The sequence below is a fragment of the Enoplosus armatus genome, chromosome 1, assembly GCF_043641665.1.
Source record: "Enoplosus armatus isolate fEnoArm2 chromosome 1, fEnoArm2.hap1, whole genome shotgun sequence".
NCBI lineage: Eukaryota > Metazoa > Chordata > Actinopteri > Centrarchiformes > Enoplosidae > Enoplosus > Enoplosus armatus.
The window spans coordinates 15,891,779-15,907,703 of record NC_092180.1 but is presented as its reverse complement, the minus strand read 5'-3'; the positions used below and the strand labels follow the sequence as shown (position 1 = coordinate 15,907,703).

Here is a 15,925-nt window from a genome sequence, read left to right as displayed (position 1 = left end):
TTGAGTATAACATTTTGAGGTTTTCCCTTGAGGCCATTCACGCCGCATGAGATGAAAATAAACCCATTACATAACTGAAGCGTCAATAAGGAGCCGCAGTGTGTTTCTAGATGGTCTATTTTTGAATTAAGTTCTTATTCATTCTGTGTGTTCAGACAGATAAGTATGTGAAGTTAGCATGGCTGATAGGCTGCTTTTAAGCAGACCTCTCCAGGCACAAATGAGCTACGGCACCCATTTTCTGGATTTACTGTAACTCATTACTCACTCATACACTAACACACATGTGTGAGCACATGCACGCTCACAGGCAATGTGCCATAACTCCTTTAAGCTTGAAGTCAATAAACAATAAACAGTGATATTCAGCCTACCTCGGCCATCAATCTGGGCTCAATGAAAGCTGCAGATTTATATCACTCATATGATTCAGGCCATGTGGAGGTCAGTGGAGAGACAGGATGGAAAAATGCAGAGGAAGGATAAGAATCATGTACTCAAAAGAAAAAAATCTTCATATTATTCATTCACTCACATTATCATGTTGGAGATGTAAACATGTATTTCAAGGGCATAAAATCCATCTGTTTACATTAAAGAAGAATATTGTCTTGTTTAGTTGATTTAAACATAGCACTCACTTGACAAAATGATCCCTGGGATCTTAATAACAATGATAAGAACTGTTGTTTTCTCCTATCTGCCAATATGCAGTTTCACTCATATGTGAATGAGTGAAATAATGCCTCTGTAGTGCAATACTGCCCCCTGGCAGTGTTTGCAAGTACAAATGAAGACTCAAAGAGGCAACACTTTGTGATTTCCCATTTAATATCCTATAGGTATATTATTGTCATACCAAATAAAATATTAAAACAGATAAATATATTCAAACATAAATATTTTTTCTACACATACTTAACAATTACATAACAACGCATTTTGACATTCTTCTCTTTGACACTACATAATTGTCCATCAACAATCAATTTAATTTATGCATCACACAAACACAAATTTGACATAGTAAATATATTTAATATCAAGGTCGTAGATGACCTTGATAACAATCATATATACAACTAAAAACCACCTTTACAAATGCAACTTGTGCAAAAGAGGCGAGCGTCACAAAACGCCCTGGAGTCACAGTGAAGCAGTGGCTGCAGAGAGTGATGATGAATGATGGTGTGAAATTCAGAGTTTATGGAAAAGCTCCATGACAGCGATGGTTGTGCTCTGTCCGAAGATGAAGGCTCCAACTACAATAGTTATGACTCCCCAAACTGTTAAAATCACCCTGCAGAGAAGAACATCAGCACATCAAGAGAAAGACCAGTGCAGATGTCTTTTAACAGCAACTAGTTTGACTCTTCTGCTTAACAGTAATTAATAAACATTAATCATAATTTCCTTTATTCAAACATCCTCATGTTATAACACAATGGATTAAATCTGCTCTCCATAGAGGCTTTACTTTTGTTCATGAAAAACAAGCTGTTTCAGATCTACAAAATAAGACTTTCCTCCTTGGGAGACGACAAACTCTAAAAGGACTTTGTGGACTCTGCAGGATGTGAGGTTTATATGACCAGCAACCCCCCTCTCTGTTAATTTGTTCATGGTTTAACACTTAAAAAATTTGTTTATTATACAAAGGGTTGTAATTTACTAACAATTTCCTAGTAATGTTCCTGGAAAAAGTAGGGTTAGGGTTAGTTACTATTTGGAAAGTAGGAATGTCCTTAAAAGGAAACCTCCATTTAAATCCAAGTAAATATTCATTCATTATTCATTCATTATCTGATACTTAATTCTCCATTTATGTTGAATTATATGTTTGCTTGTTAACAAATTTTACACTGTTGTTTGTTAGGCTGACCTGCTTTGAAGTGACTAAAAGCTGATCATAACTTCATACACAAATTAATCTTAAGTGCACACTCACCTGACTCTTGAAGACACAGATTCAGTTTGCATTATGAACACTAAGCAAAGACCTGCAACACAAACGCACACATCGACAGGGTTACCTCACTGTGAGTGCATGGCTGTCAATCAAACTTTATTTATATAGCACCTTCCATACAGGTTAGTCCAATTTACATGTGACTGACAAGCTAATAGTGAGATAGACCAAATATACACCATGTATAAGTATAAAGCAATGTCCATACATCACACAATACATCATTACAAACACATATTAAAGTTAAGGTTGTTTACATACCAGGAAATATGAAGATGAAGAAGGCGCTGATTCCTCCGATGACGCTGATGACCTCACCCATGTCAGGGACGAACATGGCGATGAGAAGAGTGACGGCGATCCAGATCACAGTGAGAACGACTCTGCAGCGACTCTCAAACGAGTGAGTGATGATTCCCCGACGACGCCTTTGAACGCGCAGCATCAGATTCAGGATGACAGATCTGTTACACACACACACACACACACACATACAGAAAACATGGCAGGTGTTAAAACATAAACTCACACAACACAAAACAAATCAACTCTGGTGTCATTTACCTCCCCAGAAGAAGGATGATAGGATAGATGGTGATAATCGATATTCCAAAAAGTAGTCTGGAAATGATCATGACCACGTCGTTTCCTGGATATGACATCAAAATATCCGAGGCAACTGCTCGTCCAAACGTCATGAAGCCGTACACACCTGGAGATGGAGAGGGTGGATGTAATTAGCAGCTTGCAGGTGAGCACATAATGCACTGAGGGCAACGCTTCAGAGGCCAACTCACCGGTCAGAGTGTAGATGAGTAAACAGAAAAACATGGAGAGCACGGAGATGACCACCCAGTGGGAGAGCTTCTGGTTCTCCATGCTGCTGTAAATTGCTATACAGGCTTCATGGCACTGCAGACACACACAGGCACGCTGATTATTGAGGTCAGTTTTGGGGGATTGAAGGGAGTTACTTAGTTATCCAGAGTCATGGCTGCTTTTTTTTGTAGTTTGAGATTATCTTGAACATTGATTAACTTAGCATACCTCAATACATGGACATCTATGGGATCCATTTATCGACTGCACATGCTAAGGTAATTGTTTGTGTATGTAAACAGGAGTTGGTCAAAAGTTTATGGTCTTACGTTGTAAAATTAGCATTTTTACAAATACAGGAATTACAACACATAGTTATGTTAGGCCAGCCAGCCATCTTAGCATAAGGTTAAACATTCAGAGAGTGAGCTAACTTTCCCTCAGGGTGCAAGCAGATACAGAAAAAAGGCATCCATCTGACTAAGTGAAAAGAAATCATATAATTCTCCAAAAAGCAACATATTGCTCTCATGTACAAATATCCACTAATGGTGTCTTCAAGTGAGATTTACTGCGTTCACAGTCCATTTGAACGACCCACTGGTATTAACAACTTCACAGGAGGAAATGATCTTTTTCCTGTTCCTAGCATGAAAAGGAAAAGCATAAAACTAAAAATAAATAATGAGCAACAAGAAATAGTAAAATAGTATCAATGATTTCCTCGTGCTTGTTTAGTTGTCATTGTTGGGTGGTTTGTACATTTCTTTGTGTTTTCTTATTTGGACAATATGAGCTCCATGTTAAACCACTTAAATGCCAAGATATTGAGTAATTTGACTTATTGCATCAAAAACTCAACTTGCAGACTGACAAACTTTCAGACTTAAAACCCTCCTGAAAGTGATCCTACCTGGAAGCCAAAGCAGATGGTCGGCACGACACTAAACATTGACGCCCACGAACCGACGCTGAAAAACACAGAACGCACGGAGACATTTACTGATGCACAGAAAACAACAGCTGTACAAAATGAGAAGCCTGTGATAAATACACGCGTGTGCATCCATTAAAAAACAGTGTTACTGACCCTTGGCTGTGCTCTGGAGTTATTATAACAGCGTGGCTCTCCATCAGGTAATATTTGACAATCACTGCCACACACAGATATGTAGCAGCCAGCGTCCCTAACACACTGATACGAGGAGAAAACTGTTAAATCGTGTAAAAGCTGGAAGTCATTGTGACCACAGGTAAGTGTTATATACCTTGTGTATTTCTGGATGCCAATTTCTTTTGGGATGGATAGGGGTAGGATGATGAAGAGGCACATGATGAAGAGGGCAAATCGCTGGTCGGTGTACCAGTGGTACGGCATCTCTCCCTCACTGGACCCAGTCACCGTATCATATAAAGAAATACACACTGGAGAAGAACAAGTCACAATGAACTAATTATTTATCTGCTGCAACATGAAGGCTTCAGTACACAAGACAAGACTCACCAAATCCTACAAGGCCCTCTAGATTTACAAGAGATTCATTTACATTTTGCGTCCTGCCAAACAGCGGTTTATGATTTTTTAATGGCTGCAACATAAAAGCTTTGACGTTGGCGGATGAACATAAAGAATAATGAAAACAGAACATTCCTGTGAATGCGTTTAAAGCATTTTGTCCTTGAAGATATCTCACTAAGTGCTCCATCTGCATGGTGCTCTGTGCAGAATTTCTGATCAAATGGATTTTTCTTTTTGGGTAGGGGGGTGTGTTTGTAAATCCAATCAAATGCTCTGTTTAAAATTGGAACAGAGCAAAAACATTAAATGGATTTGACAAAGGAAAAAAATGAAAAAAGGGTTACATTACAGTCTCATGTTTACCCTGCTACTAGCTGAAATGAAAATTAAAGTGCGGATGATTTGTGGTCTGAAAGAGATTAATTTTTTTGATATGGGAAATGGCTGCTAAATTGATCACAAACTCTGTCGGGTACCTTGATGATATGAAAACATCCAAACACTGTAGAAACCAATGCTGAGTGCAAACAGAGAAGGGCTTCATGATGATTAACAGCTGGTATAAACCATCACAAGAAAGATGGCGACGGAGCCTGCTACACTATCATGTCTATTTCTAATGGGCAACATGTCTAACATGTTAGTTATACGTTATGATCTGCAACATGTAAGGAACACAGAGTATTTTAAGTCGGTAATGAACTGTTTGGAGATGTAATGCTGTGGATGAGATGCACCTGTCTTGACAATGTAACCTACAAACTTTTCCCTGCCTCCTGGACCAGGATTTCTGCAGGGTTCACAGAGTTTTATGATACCAAATAATTCAGTTTAATAATGCAATGTAATGCCTGTTTCACTATCATACCATCCAAAATATGAAATTATGATGGAAAACCAGTACGCACAATATGGCCCAGAATTATTCATGTCCAATGCGATAACTCCTAATGAAATGATTCATCAAATTAGCGCGACCTGGAGCGGCATAAAATGGATTGATAAATTAACCAATTAAAAATAATAAATTAATTTCAGTTCAATTTTCAAAGTTTTTGCTAAAATCAACACCGATTATGAGTTGATGATCTCTGTGGCATCTGTAGCTAACAGAAGCCATCAGACGTAAAGTGTTTGCTTTAGATCTGATAGTGCTGACTGAAACTACAGAATCCACTGCAGACACAAGTCCACTTTTAACCCACAATCAGACACAAAAATATTTTGTAACTTATATTACACTTGTTCAACTTTGATCCACTGTGTTTTGAGCAGATCCCTCTGATTAGTTGTTGAGCTGAGGGCAAGATCTGCTTGTAGTATGGGCCATATTTGTTTCAGCGTTTGATGCCTTTATTATATAGCGATAGTGGAGAGTCGAGAAAGGTGAACTCGGTCATTGCAGTTCGTGGTTGCCGTCTCAACCCCTAAAAGCCACAGAGGCGTCCTGGATGGGCCACATATGAACTGTCACTAACACGGTTGTTGATGTTGTGCTCTGGAGTTATTACAGTTGTGTAATTAGCAGAGGGAGGGGTAAACAAAGGCAGGAGCCGGTAAACTACAGCTAAAGTGGTCCATTGTAAGTAAAGAGGGAACCTACATTATGAAAACAACTTAATTGAGCACTTACATTTCTCCAGCTGGTCCTGCACCACCACCAGGAAGGCGACACATATCATGAAGAGGTTAAAGCAGAAACAGACTTCACAGAGTTGACCCACAGCTCGTCCACACACCTCGCTCACCACGTCTTGATAGGTCTTCTGTCTGCTGACCGATGAGGCGTAGCCGAGGATGACCAAACCACTGATGAGGAAAACCAGTGAAACCTGCAGAGACACCGAGAGAGGAACTCAAACTTAATCTGCATTTAATTTACAGACACACACAAACACACATCATACGCACAGGCACGTCAAAGAGCCCCCATCATCCCACTCCTCATGACCGGAAACCTAAGTTGCGGTCAACCATAACCGTATTGATGTGATATTGGTTGAAAACTGCCCCTACATTTCAGGACCCTGTTCATACTAGAGATGAACAGAGTCGTTTAAATTCTTTAATGTATAATTGATTAACAAAATAGTTTCTGTTTCTGTGTTATATTTTCCTCTAAAGATTATTCTGCTCATTTTAATGTTGGCTCCCTTACTCATTTTCATTTTAATGTAGACAGACTGACGACTGATTGAGACATTGAACCTTCCAAAGGAAGCCATCACTTCTTCGGTGCCCCCTGACCTCCTGGGCCCCAAGGCCTATTCTTGGAAAGCCCATATGGGAATCCATCCATGAGACACACACACACACACACACACACACAGTCAGCAGTCCGAAGATGCAGTGCAAGGAAAGTTCAGGTCCTCACCTAAACTGGAAGCCTCATTAGAGCTCACCTGTGAAAAAGATGTGCCTCTTTCACACCAGGGAGAGACAGAGAGGTGATGAGTCTATACATACTCAGTCTACAGGCTAAAAGCCAAACTGACCCCCCAAAAGCCTCTGGATAGCAACATATTTAAAGATAAAAATCAATAAAATGAAGGCATTTGCAGTTAAAAGTTCCTGATTATTCCATTATTCATGCAGGGCAACAAAATACCACTTTCTAAACAATGCACCAACATCAGCAGTTAGTAAATGTTGCAGGTGTTGGATGTTTTCCTCACCAGCTCCACACTGATGGCGGTGTTCACTCCCCCCGCCTTCTCGAAAGCCCAGGGGAAGTTGAGCAGTCCGGCACCCAGCGCAGACTTCAGCATGATGAACACCGCACCGAACGAGCCGAGCCGCGGCGGGTCCGCATGCGACGCGGACCGGGCCAGCAGGCTGATGCTCTCCCGGGCCAGTTCCTCCATGATCCCGAGCCAGCTCCGAGACTCACAGCACCGGGAGGAGAAGCTTTTAACTGATGCTTTTTTTGAAAGATGTTAAATACAACTAACTTTTCCAAAGTAGTCCAGGTGTTTGGAGCATGCCTCTGTAGTTTCTGTAGAAGTAAACCCGGTCAGTGCAAAACCATGCAAATATATAGCCCACACCCACGCGCACACACGACTCACGTGGTCATTGGACATTTTGACTATTAAACATTTCACTCTGAGGTGACAAATGTGTCACTAAAGTGAGTATGTTTGCTTGTGCTCTCTCTCTCTCTCTTTAGGTTTATCTCTCTCTGATATTTAAAGTAGTTCTGCTCAAGTCTAAGATAAGATGGTACACAGAAGTGGACCTCCCCTAAATAAGCCATCAATAAACATAAGAAAAGTTTGAACGAGGTAATAGAAGACTTTTCTCTCCAGTGACAGCATGGTCACATTAACCTGTCAGGGGGCTCCTGGGCAAAAATATGCTGCTGTCCCCCAGTTACTCACTCTCTTCACAGTTTGAACAGTAACGAGTAACTGGCCTCAAGTTTGCTGTCTGGTAATTTTATTAAACACATTAATTTAAGAATGTGTAACAAGTAAGCACGAAACAAAACAAAAATAAAACATAGACTGTCTTATAACTAGATTTTGACACCGGGATCTTTTCAAGACAGGGCCTCTAAGCAGCAGCTCTAACTGCAAAGTCCTCAGTTTTGCTCTGACTGTTGCATGCCCTCTCTCTCTCCCCATGTTTCCTGTCCGTCTCTACACTTTCAACTATCAAATAAAGGCAAAAACACCATAAAACATCTTTAAAAAGAAAGATTAGAAAATAAAGCAGGACCCAGGTTAAGATTTTGTGGTTTAGTAGTGTACATTTAATAGATCTTGAATTAAATGATCACAAACCAGTTGACACATAGTAACATCTTATTTATTTCAGATGTGTTGTCAATGATATAATATACAGTGTATTTACAGTATCTCTTGTATTTCTTTATAACGTTCCTGTTTTCCTGTCCTGCCAAAGGAAAACTGCTGTGTAATGTTGGAACTGACCAGTGGCAGCACTCCTGAGTACATTAAAGATATTACACAGATCATCACCAGTCTTCTTCACTTCATCAAATAGTGCAGATCATGTATTGACACATGTTGAGACTTGCAGAGAGGAAGAAGAAGAAAAAGGACAAGCAGGATCATTTATCTGTAATAATGTGTTACAACAAGCATTAAACCTCAGTAATGTTTGTGGGTAAACTTTTATTCAACATTTCAACAGTGAACTAGCTTTTGCCCTCTGATCAAAAATAAAGTTATTTGAGTTATTATTATATGTTAATTTATAAAGCCTAAAATCACATAAACATTCATTTAGTTTACAATCTATACAACATAAGATCCCACAGACCCACAGTCCTCTGAACAACCAGCTGCTTGTAATCACCAGAGAGACTGGATAACGCCATTGTTTACTTTCTATTTGTTATATATTTCGTGTTTATTTCATGTATTTACAGAATCATATGCGTAGCATTGGTGTGCAGTAAAGCTTACACAGTTGTTGCATTTGTTCATGTGCTGGTAAAATAAAGTCCTGGTCATATGGATCAGAAAGTACAACCTACAACACATGGGCTTCATAATCCCAGCCATGTTTTATGCTACACACCATCTGTTATAGAGCAGATCACATTGGACAAAATCTCATTGACATCTCGCTGACTTTCAGCTGACAGGAGGAATCTTTCTTTTGCTGTATATCTTAAACATTTCAACAGCTAGGCGCAGAATGTGAGGGGCACCTTAAAAAGATTTCATGGTGATGTTGCAGATTTTCTCAAGTGAAATGCAGGACAAAGAGAGATTAGAGTGAGCAGGCGCACCAAGGTGTTCTGGGGACAGTTCAAAGACTTAGTTAGTTGTCCTCCGGGCATGTTGTGCTGCTTTCAGAGATGTCTCAGGAGTTTACTTAAAGAAGTAATTAAAAAAAGGACAATTTACGCATGAAAACCTGGAGAGTAAAAACAGAATGATGATGATGATGATGATCATTACATTTTGTTACAAAAGGATGTTGAAGTGATGGATCATCAAAAAGAAGATTTAAAGACAATAATACCAGACAGGAAGTGAATCCAAAGAACTTTTTCATTTAATTCACAATTTACTTTTGTGGCAGAACAATTACATCATGTAGAATTAAATTGTAATTTCTTTAAATGGTTTTTTAAATAATTTAGCCTGATTATCAGGCCAAAATGCAGTGATTTAGAGTTCTTTCCTTAATTGACTTATCTTCATTAGTTTGTTGTATTTAATAATCTAATTATCTTTAGAAAAAGGTAGAACACTGACTGTAAAATGTGGAAGAACTCATTTTCCTAACTGACTGTGAAAATACACACAACTGATGTCTGCAGACGTTTACAGTAACACCTTCATATTTGTTCATATTTCATGTGTAAAAAAACAATCCTGGTCAATATAATCATAAAAGCTCTGACTGAAGTTCAGTCACACAGCAACAGATTTGAATCCCCTCTCTCTCCGTGGTGACCTGCCATGTTTTGTGCAGACTGTCCGCAGTATTGGAAAATCAGTCGTCATGGCCAAATCAGGGTTATAATCTGGCTTTTAAACGTGTCTGTTAGCAAAAAGTAGACAAAGACGGAGACTTTTTGACTTGCATTCTGACTTCAGATCAAAAATGTCACCAGCAGGTCTGGTGGTACTGCAGAAGCCTAAAGCTGTCAAAGTGTGTGAAACAGCATTATTCAAATCAGCCATTAAACCTGTGAACTTTGGGTCACAGGGGCTGCATGGTGGTGACCTGACATTTAATCAGTGTAACACGTGAATCTTTAAGTAGAAGCAGAATATAAAGCAACCTGAGGGTTTCAGTGACCGCTGCATTAACTTCTTAAATTCAGCATGCAGCAGTAATGAAGTTATCACCTCTGACCTGTAGTTGTCACACCTGCTCACATCATATTCAAGTTATACTTCATGACAGCGCTGACATGGCAACACGCCGCACAACCAATCATCGTTCACTTCATTACAGTGTTTACCCTCCATCTGCGAGCACGAAGACTGTTTTCGAGGTGCAACCTGCTACACTGTGGATGAATAAAGACAGATGAGATTAATCTACTCATGATTCTACTGTTATGAAACAGCTTAAGAGTATTAAGATTACACACACACACGCACAACTGACACAAAAACCCATGACTTCAAGAAAAGTAACAGTTGCAATTCAAGGAAAATAAGTCAGTCTTGTGTACGGCAGAATAACTTTAATTTGGGTTAAAAATCAGAGTGAAACAAAGAGGCATGTACCACTCTATACTGCTGTGAAAAAAATGGAATAATGCAAACAACCAAAAAGTAAATACATCAGTAATGTGAAAACCAGTGAATAAAACGCAGTGTGTGGTTGCATAACAGAGAAAAGTTATACAACATTAAATAACATTATAGCAACTGTTATAAGGATGAAACTTGGGAAACACTTGAGAAACGTCCCACTCCCTCTTCCCATCACTGGCTTATGCGCTTTGCATGTACTTTTCACTTTATACTTTTTAGTACTTTGTAGTGATGCTGTAATGATTTTGTGTTTTATTGAGATGTGTGAGCTCTGCTATGTGTCCTTTTTAACTGCCTCACAGGGGATGCATAAAGTTATTAAATTGCTTGAAGTGAAACGTCACTGTAAGAATAGAAAAAGCAACACATAACTGCTTAAAAAAAGGACTGGAAAACCACCGAAAGGGGTCACATGAAATGACACAGCTTTAAACAAGTGATAAAAGTGTAGCCACATCATGCACACACTGCATGCTTGAATGCTTCCACGCTGAAATCTAATTTTCTGACGGCAGATCTGGATCACACCTGATTGGATCACAAGCAGATCTGAACACCTGGCACCGAAACATCCCTTAAAATCTCTTTTGTCACGTGGTATTACTTATGTACTGCAGTAGTGATACAAAATATGTGTTTACAATTAGCTTATAACTGAGATCTTTCTTTCATCTAAGTCCTCTCCTCCTCTCCCTACATTAACTGTCACTCCAGTCTATTAAAGGACGACCAAGCAATATCACATGATGTGAAATCAACACTTATCTTAGCTACAGTATGCTTGATTTAAATATTGATGTCAGAATGAAAGCAACTTCTTTGTCAATGTCTTTCTGAGAGAAAGGCATGTGTTAATCTGAACATATCGATATCTATTTAATGCCTAAATGGATGCATCACCTTGTCCATGTAAGAAACGCTGAACCAAATGTTTCATATTGATCCAGTTATTGAAATCCTTATTTTAGGATCAATATGTAACCATGACGAGCCTGACTTGTGAAGAGTGTTTACCCTCGTGTGTTTGGATCGCAGGGGGGGCAGGACTCTGTCGGCCAGCTGGCATTACTCTGATTAAAAGACTTAGATGGGTGCACTAACTCCTGAGCAGAAGTAATAGGGTGCTGCACACAGAGAACAACAGTGTGGTGAGGGTGGGGCTGTGCTTGTACGTTTGTCCTTTCAGAGTTTCCTGGTTGGTCTGGTCGGAGGTGGGAGGGCTCTGGGGTGCAGGCACCGTGCTGGGTGGGAGGGTGGTGCGGCTGGCACACATGTCGTAGAGGTTTCCAGAAAACTGCGTCTTCCTGGACTCTTGTCTTAGAGACTCCCAGACAGCTGCTGCTTCTCCGGGACAGCCGGCCAGAGCTGAGTTGGCACAAACATGGAACGCATTCCAGGACCTTCAAGGAACCAGGACACGAGGAGATGTCAGTGTTAAGTGTAGAAATGTAATGACTGCTATACACCGTTTATCAGCAAGATAAATTGAAAGTACATTAAAACAGTGGTGAGATTACATATGGTTAACATCTGAGCAGGTGTTGAAGAGGAATTAACTCTCCTAAAAGTCTTGTCTTTGCTGACCTCCAGTGGTTTAACCCTTCACGTTACTGCAGGACCCCATGACATCACTGTTGGTGTGGATACAGATGCAAACAGACTTGAGAGAGGGCTGGTGTTAAATTACTCTTAGCCCTCATTTATTTGACACCTGTGGTTACTGGTGACAACAGCGAATAAGTTTTAACGATACAGGTCCCAGAGTTTAATTCGGGGGCAGTTAACACGCTGCAGCTACTCTGGCAGAAATTCAACAGAAGAAGAGCATTGGTCATATAGACAATAAAGAAGAGAAGATGTTGAAGATAGCTGCCTGCTGTATCTGGAAATGACGCTGATGAGAGTCTGAACCAAAACAATAAAGATGTGGGCCATAAACCCAAAACAATGAGTTAAAAGGCATCTGAGGGGAACTGCATCACTACACGCACACATCACCACTATGAATATTACAAGACGAAGAGTCCACAGCCATACTAGCATGTGAGGCTGTACTTGGTGCTCTGAGCTAAATGCTAACGTCAGCATGTTGTCAGGCTCACAATGACAATGCTAAGATGCTGATGTTTAGCAGGTATAATGTTTACAATGATCGTCTTAGTTTAGTGTGTTGGCATGCTAACATTCACTAGCACAGAAAGTACAGCTGAGGCTGATGGGAATGTCATGGTTTTGCAGGTATTTGGTCATAAATATGTCATGTCGATCCATCCAACAAATATATCTCAGTCTGGACCAAAGCAATGGACCAACTAATACGACTATTCATTTGAACAGCTTTAAGGATTATAACTTTAACAATTTTAGACAAGTTGTATCAAGACAGACAAAGGTGTTACTGGATGGTTACCACAGAGATGGGCAGACACACACCTGCAGATTGCATCGATGTCCTGTGTGCTCTGGTCTTTTTGTGTTTCCACCAAACTGTCTCCAAGTGTGAGCAAACACTGAGCGAAACTCTTGTAGATGGAATCACATGAAGTTGGAAGCGCAGCTCCGAAACACACGGGGACCAAACCTAACGGAGAGGAAAAGACAGGAGAAAAGTGTATGTGAAATGTAAATAAATGAATGTGTACATGGGGACGTTGACATTGTTTTGGTCGGGGACTTCATCTTGTGGAGTGAAACGCTATGCTTATAAAGACATGATCTATCCGGTGCTTAGATGGATCAAACAAATACAGAAATATGTTGTATCCTATTCATCTGGAGGGATTATACATCCTCAAAGCCAAATTCAGCATAGGACTACAAAAACCATGTGAGCTGTCTGAGTGCATTGATCAGCTCATACATAACACATCGCTCTGAGATTGGTTTGAGTTTTCACTGACAAGTTGGTGATACAAGGTTTGACTGGAATAATTTGTATATTAACCCGATAAGTGCATGCGGCTGTAGAGGTGTGTTTGCGTTGTCACTTGGCAGATCTAAAGGTGTTGGATGAGGCTGAGGTCAAGTTCTTCCACCCTAAACTCAAAAAGCCATTTCTTTATGAATCTCAGGCCTTCCCCAAACTATTGGCAGAAGTCAGACATTTATTGGAAGCTATCAGTACAGTGTACACTTCTACCTTTGGTTTGTCTTTTGATTCAGCACCTGTAAACATTGTTTGTGCTTGCTCTTGCACTCTCTTTGCCTTCCACAAACTGTTGCCACATGGTTGGAAGGACACTGTTTTCAAATGCATCACTGTAGGCTCTAGTGTTAATATTTGCCTTTATTGTAACTAAAGAGTCTAAAACATGAAACACAGGCCCAGACCTGAAGGGGACGGGGGTGTCCACATATTTTACAAACCAGAGGCCGGCCAACCTCTAATAGCACCTAGTTGAACATTTCCCATCCTCATATTTGACTTCACATATCAGTGAGTAATTTATTTTATCTACTGCTGCTACATTTAACTTTTAGAAGTGATTTTTAAAGATTATTTTTAAAGATGTGGCTCCTGTCTATGCCTCAGAGTCTAGCTGTTGCTGTCCTGGTTGTCCTCCCTGAGGAGTTTAGTCATGTATGAATACACATTGTTAAAAACTGTCGTTGTTGTTGTTGTTGTTGTTGTTTTATTCCTGATTTTTAGCACACTTTTACTGTCTGCAAAATATTTTGTATATCTCCTTTTCATGACTACTCTACTTTCCATGTAAGTACAGTAATTGTCATTTTTATAAATCTCAAAATAATTTTTTTCTAAGTTTTTCATTTATGAAAGGTGTTGTTGAGTGATCATACTGGAAATACCCAAAAAAAACATAAATAGTAGAATTCACACACACACACACACACACACACACACACATACACAGGGGAAGAGCGAGAGACAATCAGAACATGAGGGGACAGTGAGCATTTCATTAAGGTAAGTGCATTTGTAAAACCGTCCCCTCTTCAATTTCAGAACAAGCTCAATGGAATATCCTTTTTCAGCCATCATAACTACTTTCAGGTTTTTCTAATAAACCTGCTGAAATTTCTCTGAGAGTTTCTACCCGAGTCCAGTTTGGAGAAAAGACATAAGTGCAGAAACTTAAAAACTAGGAACCTGTAAGAGTGCACGAAATGAGACAGGCAAGAGCAAACACTGACAAACCTGATCTTTTTTCACACTCAGACAATAATTAAAACAGCATCCTTACTGAGGCAGAGAGCGATGGGCAGCAGCATTGTCGCCGTGCCTGGTTGGGACTTCATCGTTCGTTCCATGAGCCCCGTGGAGCTGAGTCCCACCTCTGAACCAGAGACTCTGATGTGAAGCTCCCACTGACTGTAATCCAAGTGAGTGTAAAGTTGCTGCTTTAAAATGTGATTTGTCCCGACGTCCGTTGGGAATTCATCAGATTGCAAAAGTACAGCAATGCGTAGAGGCACAACCCGGCTGGATTAACGGTGAATGGGACTGAAGCATCACAGAGAGTAAGAGGATGCTGTGTGTGTGTGTGTGTGTGTGTGTGTGTGTGTGTGTGTGTGCATGTGCAGTAGGGAGGAGCACAAGGCGAGAGCTATAGAGGGCTTGGAAGCTGCAGACCAATGACGGCATCACAACACTGCACACTGGATTAGAGTGTTCTCATTTCCGGTCTTTAGTATCTAGAACATTTATTTGAAATACACATAAATTATATCTAATGTGATGGTCATCAACACACTCAGGCACCATCTCTGCCTTGTTGTTATACATTTACCTACTGCAAAAACATGGTTTTACTATTGAACAAGGATCAGATCAGATCAGGGAACATGATCAGAAGTGTCAGGAGGATTTTAACTTTTTTTTTCATGTGAACAGATGGATGACGTCCCAGAGAGGATAAGAGAGTCCAGTTCACCTGGGAGTCCAACATAGATGCACAGCGCCCTCTGAGAATAGCAGCGACCCATGTGAGAATCATCAACAGCTATGTGGGTCACGAGGTGGTTATTGAAGAGTGCTGTGAACAGCCTTCACTAAAGACAGGACAGCGACAAATTGCAAACGCAGACCCTGTTTTTAGATTGTAAACCATCTACCTTATTCACAACTTTCCTCACTTGTCTTACATCCCCCTCCTCTTCCTCTCAGCCTCTAAATCCCCTGCTACGCCCCCCAGATGGCTCACACGCCGTGCATTAGTATAAGTCCTGGTTCACATCTGTATACTGACACAGGAGAAATGGTAACCCATTGTTAATCTCCAGCTTAAAACAACCATTAACTGCAGAATAATCTGTCTATGTCTGAAGCCGCCGCTCCGAATCAATACATCATGGGAGCTACCTTGACAGCAATTCCAGCTGTGAGTCTTCACATCTGTATTAGCC

General features: G+C 40.3%; 2 protein-coding genes across 2 annotated transcripts; both read right to left on the bottom strand.

Annotated features, from left to right (window-relative positions):
- Positions 1–1,197: 1,197 nt before the first annotated feature.
- Positions 1,198–7,171, bottom strand: slc38a8b (solute carrier family 38 member 8b). Its single transcript, XM_070903999.1, has 10 exons — positions 6,983–7,171; positions 5,941–6,139; positions 4,057–4,213; positions 3,879–3,983; positions 3,702–3,759; positions 2,767–2,881; positions 2,534–2,681; positions 2,231–2,433; positions 1,949–2,000; positions 1,198–1,300 (listed from the first exon to the last, which is right to left on the bottom strand). Exons 1-10 carry the CDS (start codon positions 7,169–7,171, stop codon positions 1,198–1,200), a joined length of 1,329 nt encoding a protein of 442 aa, XP_070760100.1.
- Positions 7,172–11,654: 4,483 nt separating this feature from the next.
- nrn1lb (neuritin 1-like b) lies at positions 11,655–14,818 on the bottom strand. Its single transcript, XM_070904127.1, has 3 exons — positions 14,764–14,818; positions 12,992–13,139; positions 11,655–11,958 (listed from the first exon to the last, which is right to left on the bottom strand). The coding sequence occupies exons 1-3, from the start codon at positions 14,816–14,818 to the stop codon at positions 11,655–11,657; spliced, it is 507 nt and encodes a 168-aa protein (XP_070760228.1).
- Positions 14,819–15,925: the final 1,107 nt, after the last annotated feature.

What these genes read in the sequence shown, in the direction of transcription:
- slc38a8b (XM_070903999.1), bottom strand. Translation starts at nt 7,171, where the DNA reads ATGGAGGAACTGGCCCGGGAGAGCATCAGCCTGCTGGCCCGGTCCGCG. An exon ending in ACTCCAGAGCACAGCCAAGG is followed by an intron (nt 3,760 to 3,878) that starts GTCAGTAACACT and finishes TGTGTTTTTCAG; the next exon opens with CGTCGGTTCGTGGGCGTCAA. An exon ending in TCTGTGTCTTCAAGAGTCAG is followed by an intron (nt 1,301 to 1,948) that starts GTGAGTGTGCAC and finishes TCTTCTCTGCAG; the next exon opens with GGTGATTTTAACAGTTTGGG.
- nrn1lb (XM_070904127.1), bottom strand. Translation starts at nt 14,818, where the DNA reads ATGAAGTCCCAACCAGGCACGGCGACAATGCTGCTGCCCATCGCTCTC. An exon ending in GCCCATCGCTCTCTGCCTCA is followed by an intron (nt 13,140 to 14,763) that starts GTAAGGATGCTG and finishes CCTCTCCGTTAG; the next exon opens with GTTTGGTCCCCGTGTGTTTC. An exon ending in GACATCGATGCAATCTGCAG is followed by an intron (nt 11,959 to 12,991) that starts GTGTGTGTCTGC and finishes GGTTCCTTGAAG; the next exon opens with GTCCTGGAATGCGTTCCATG.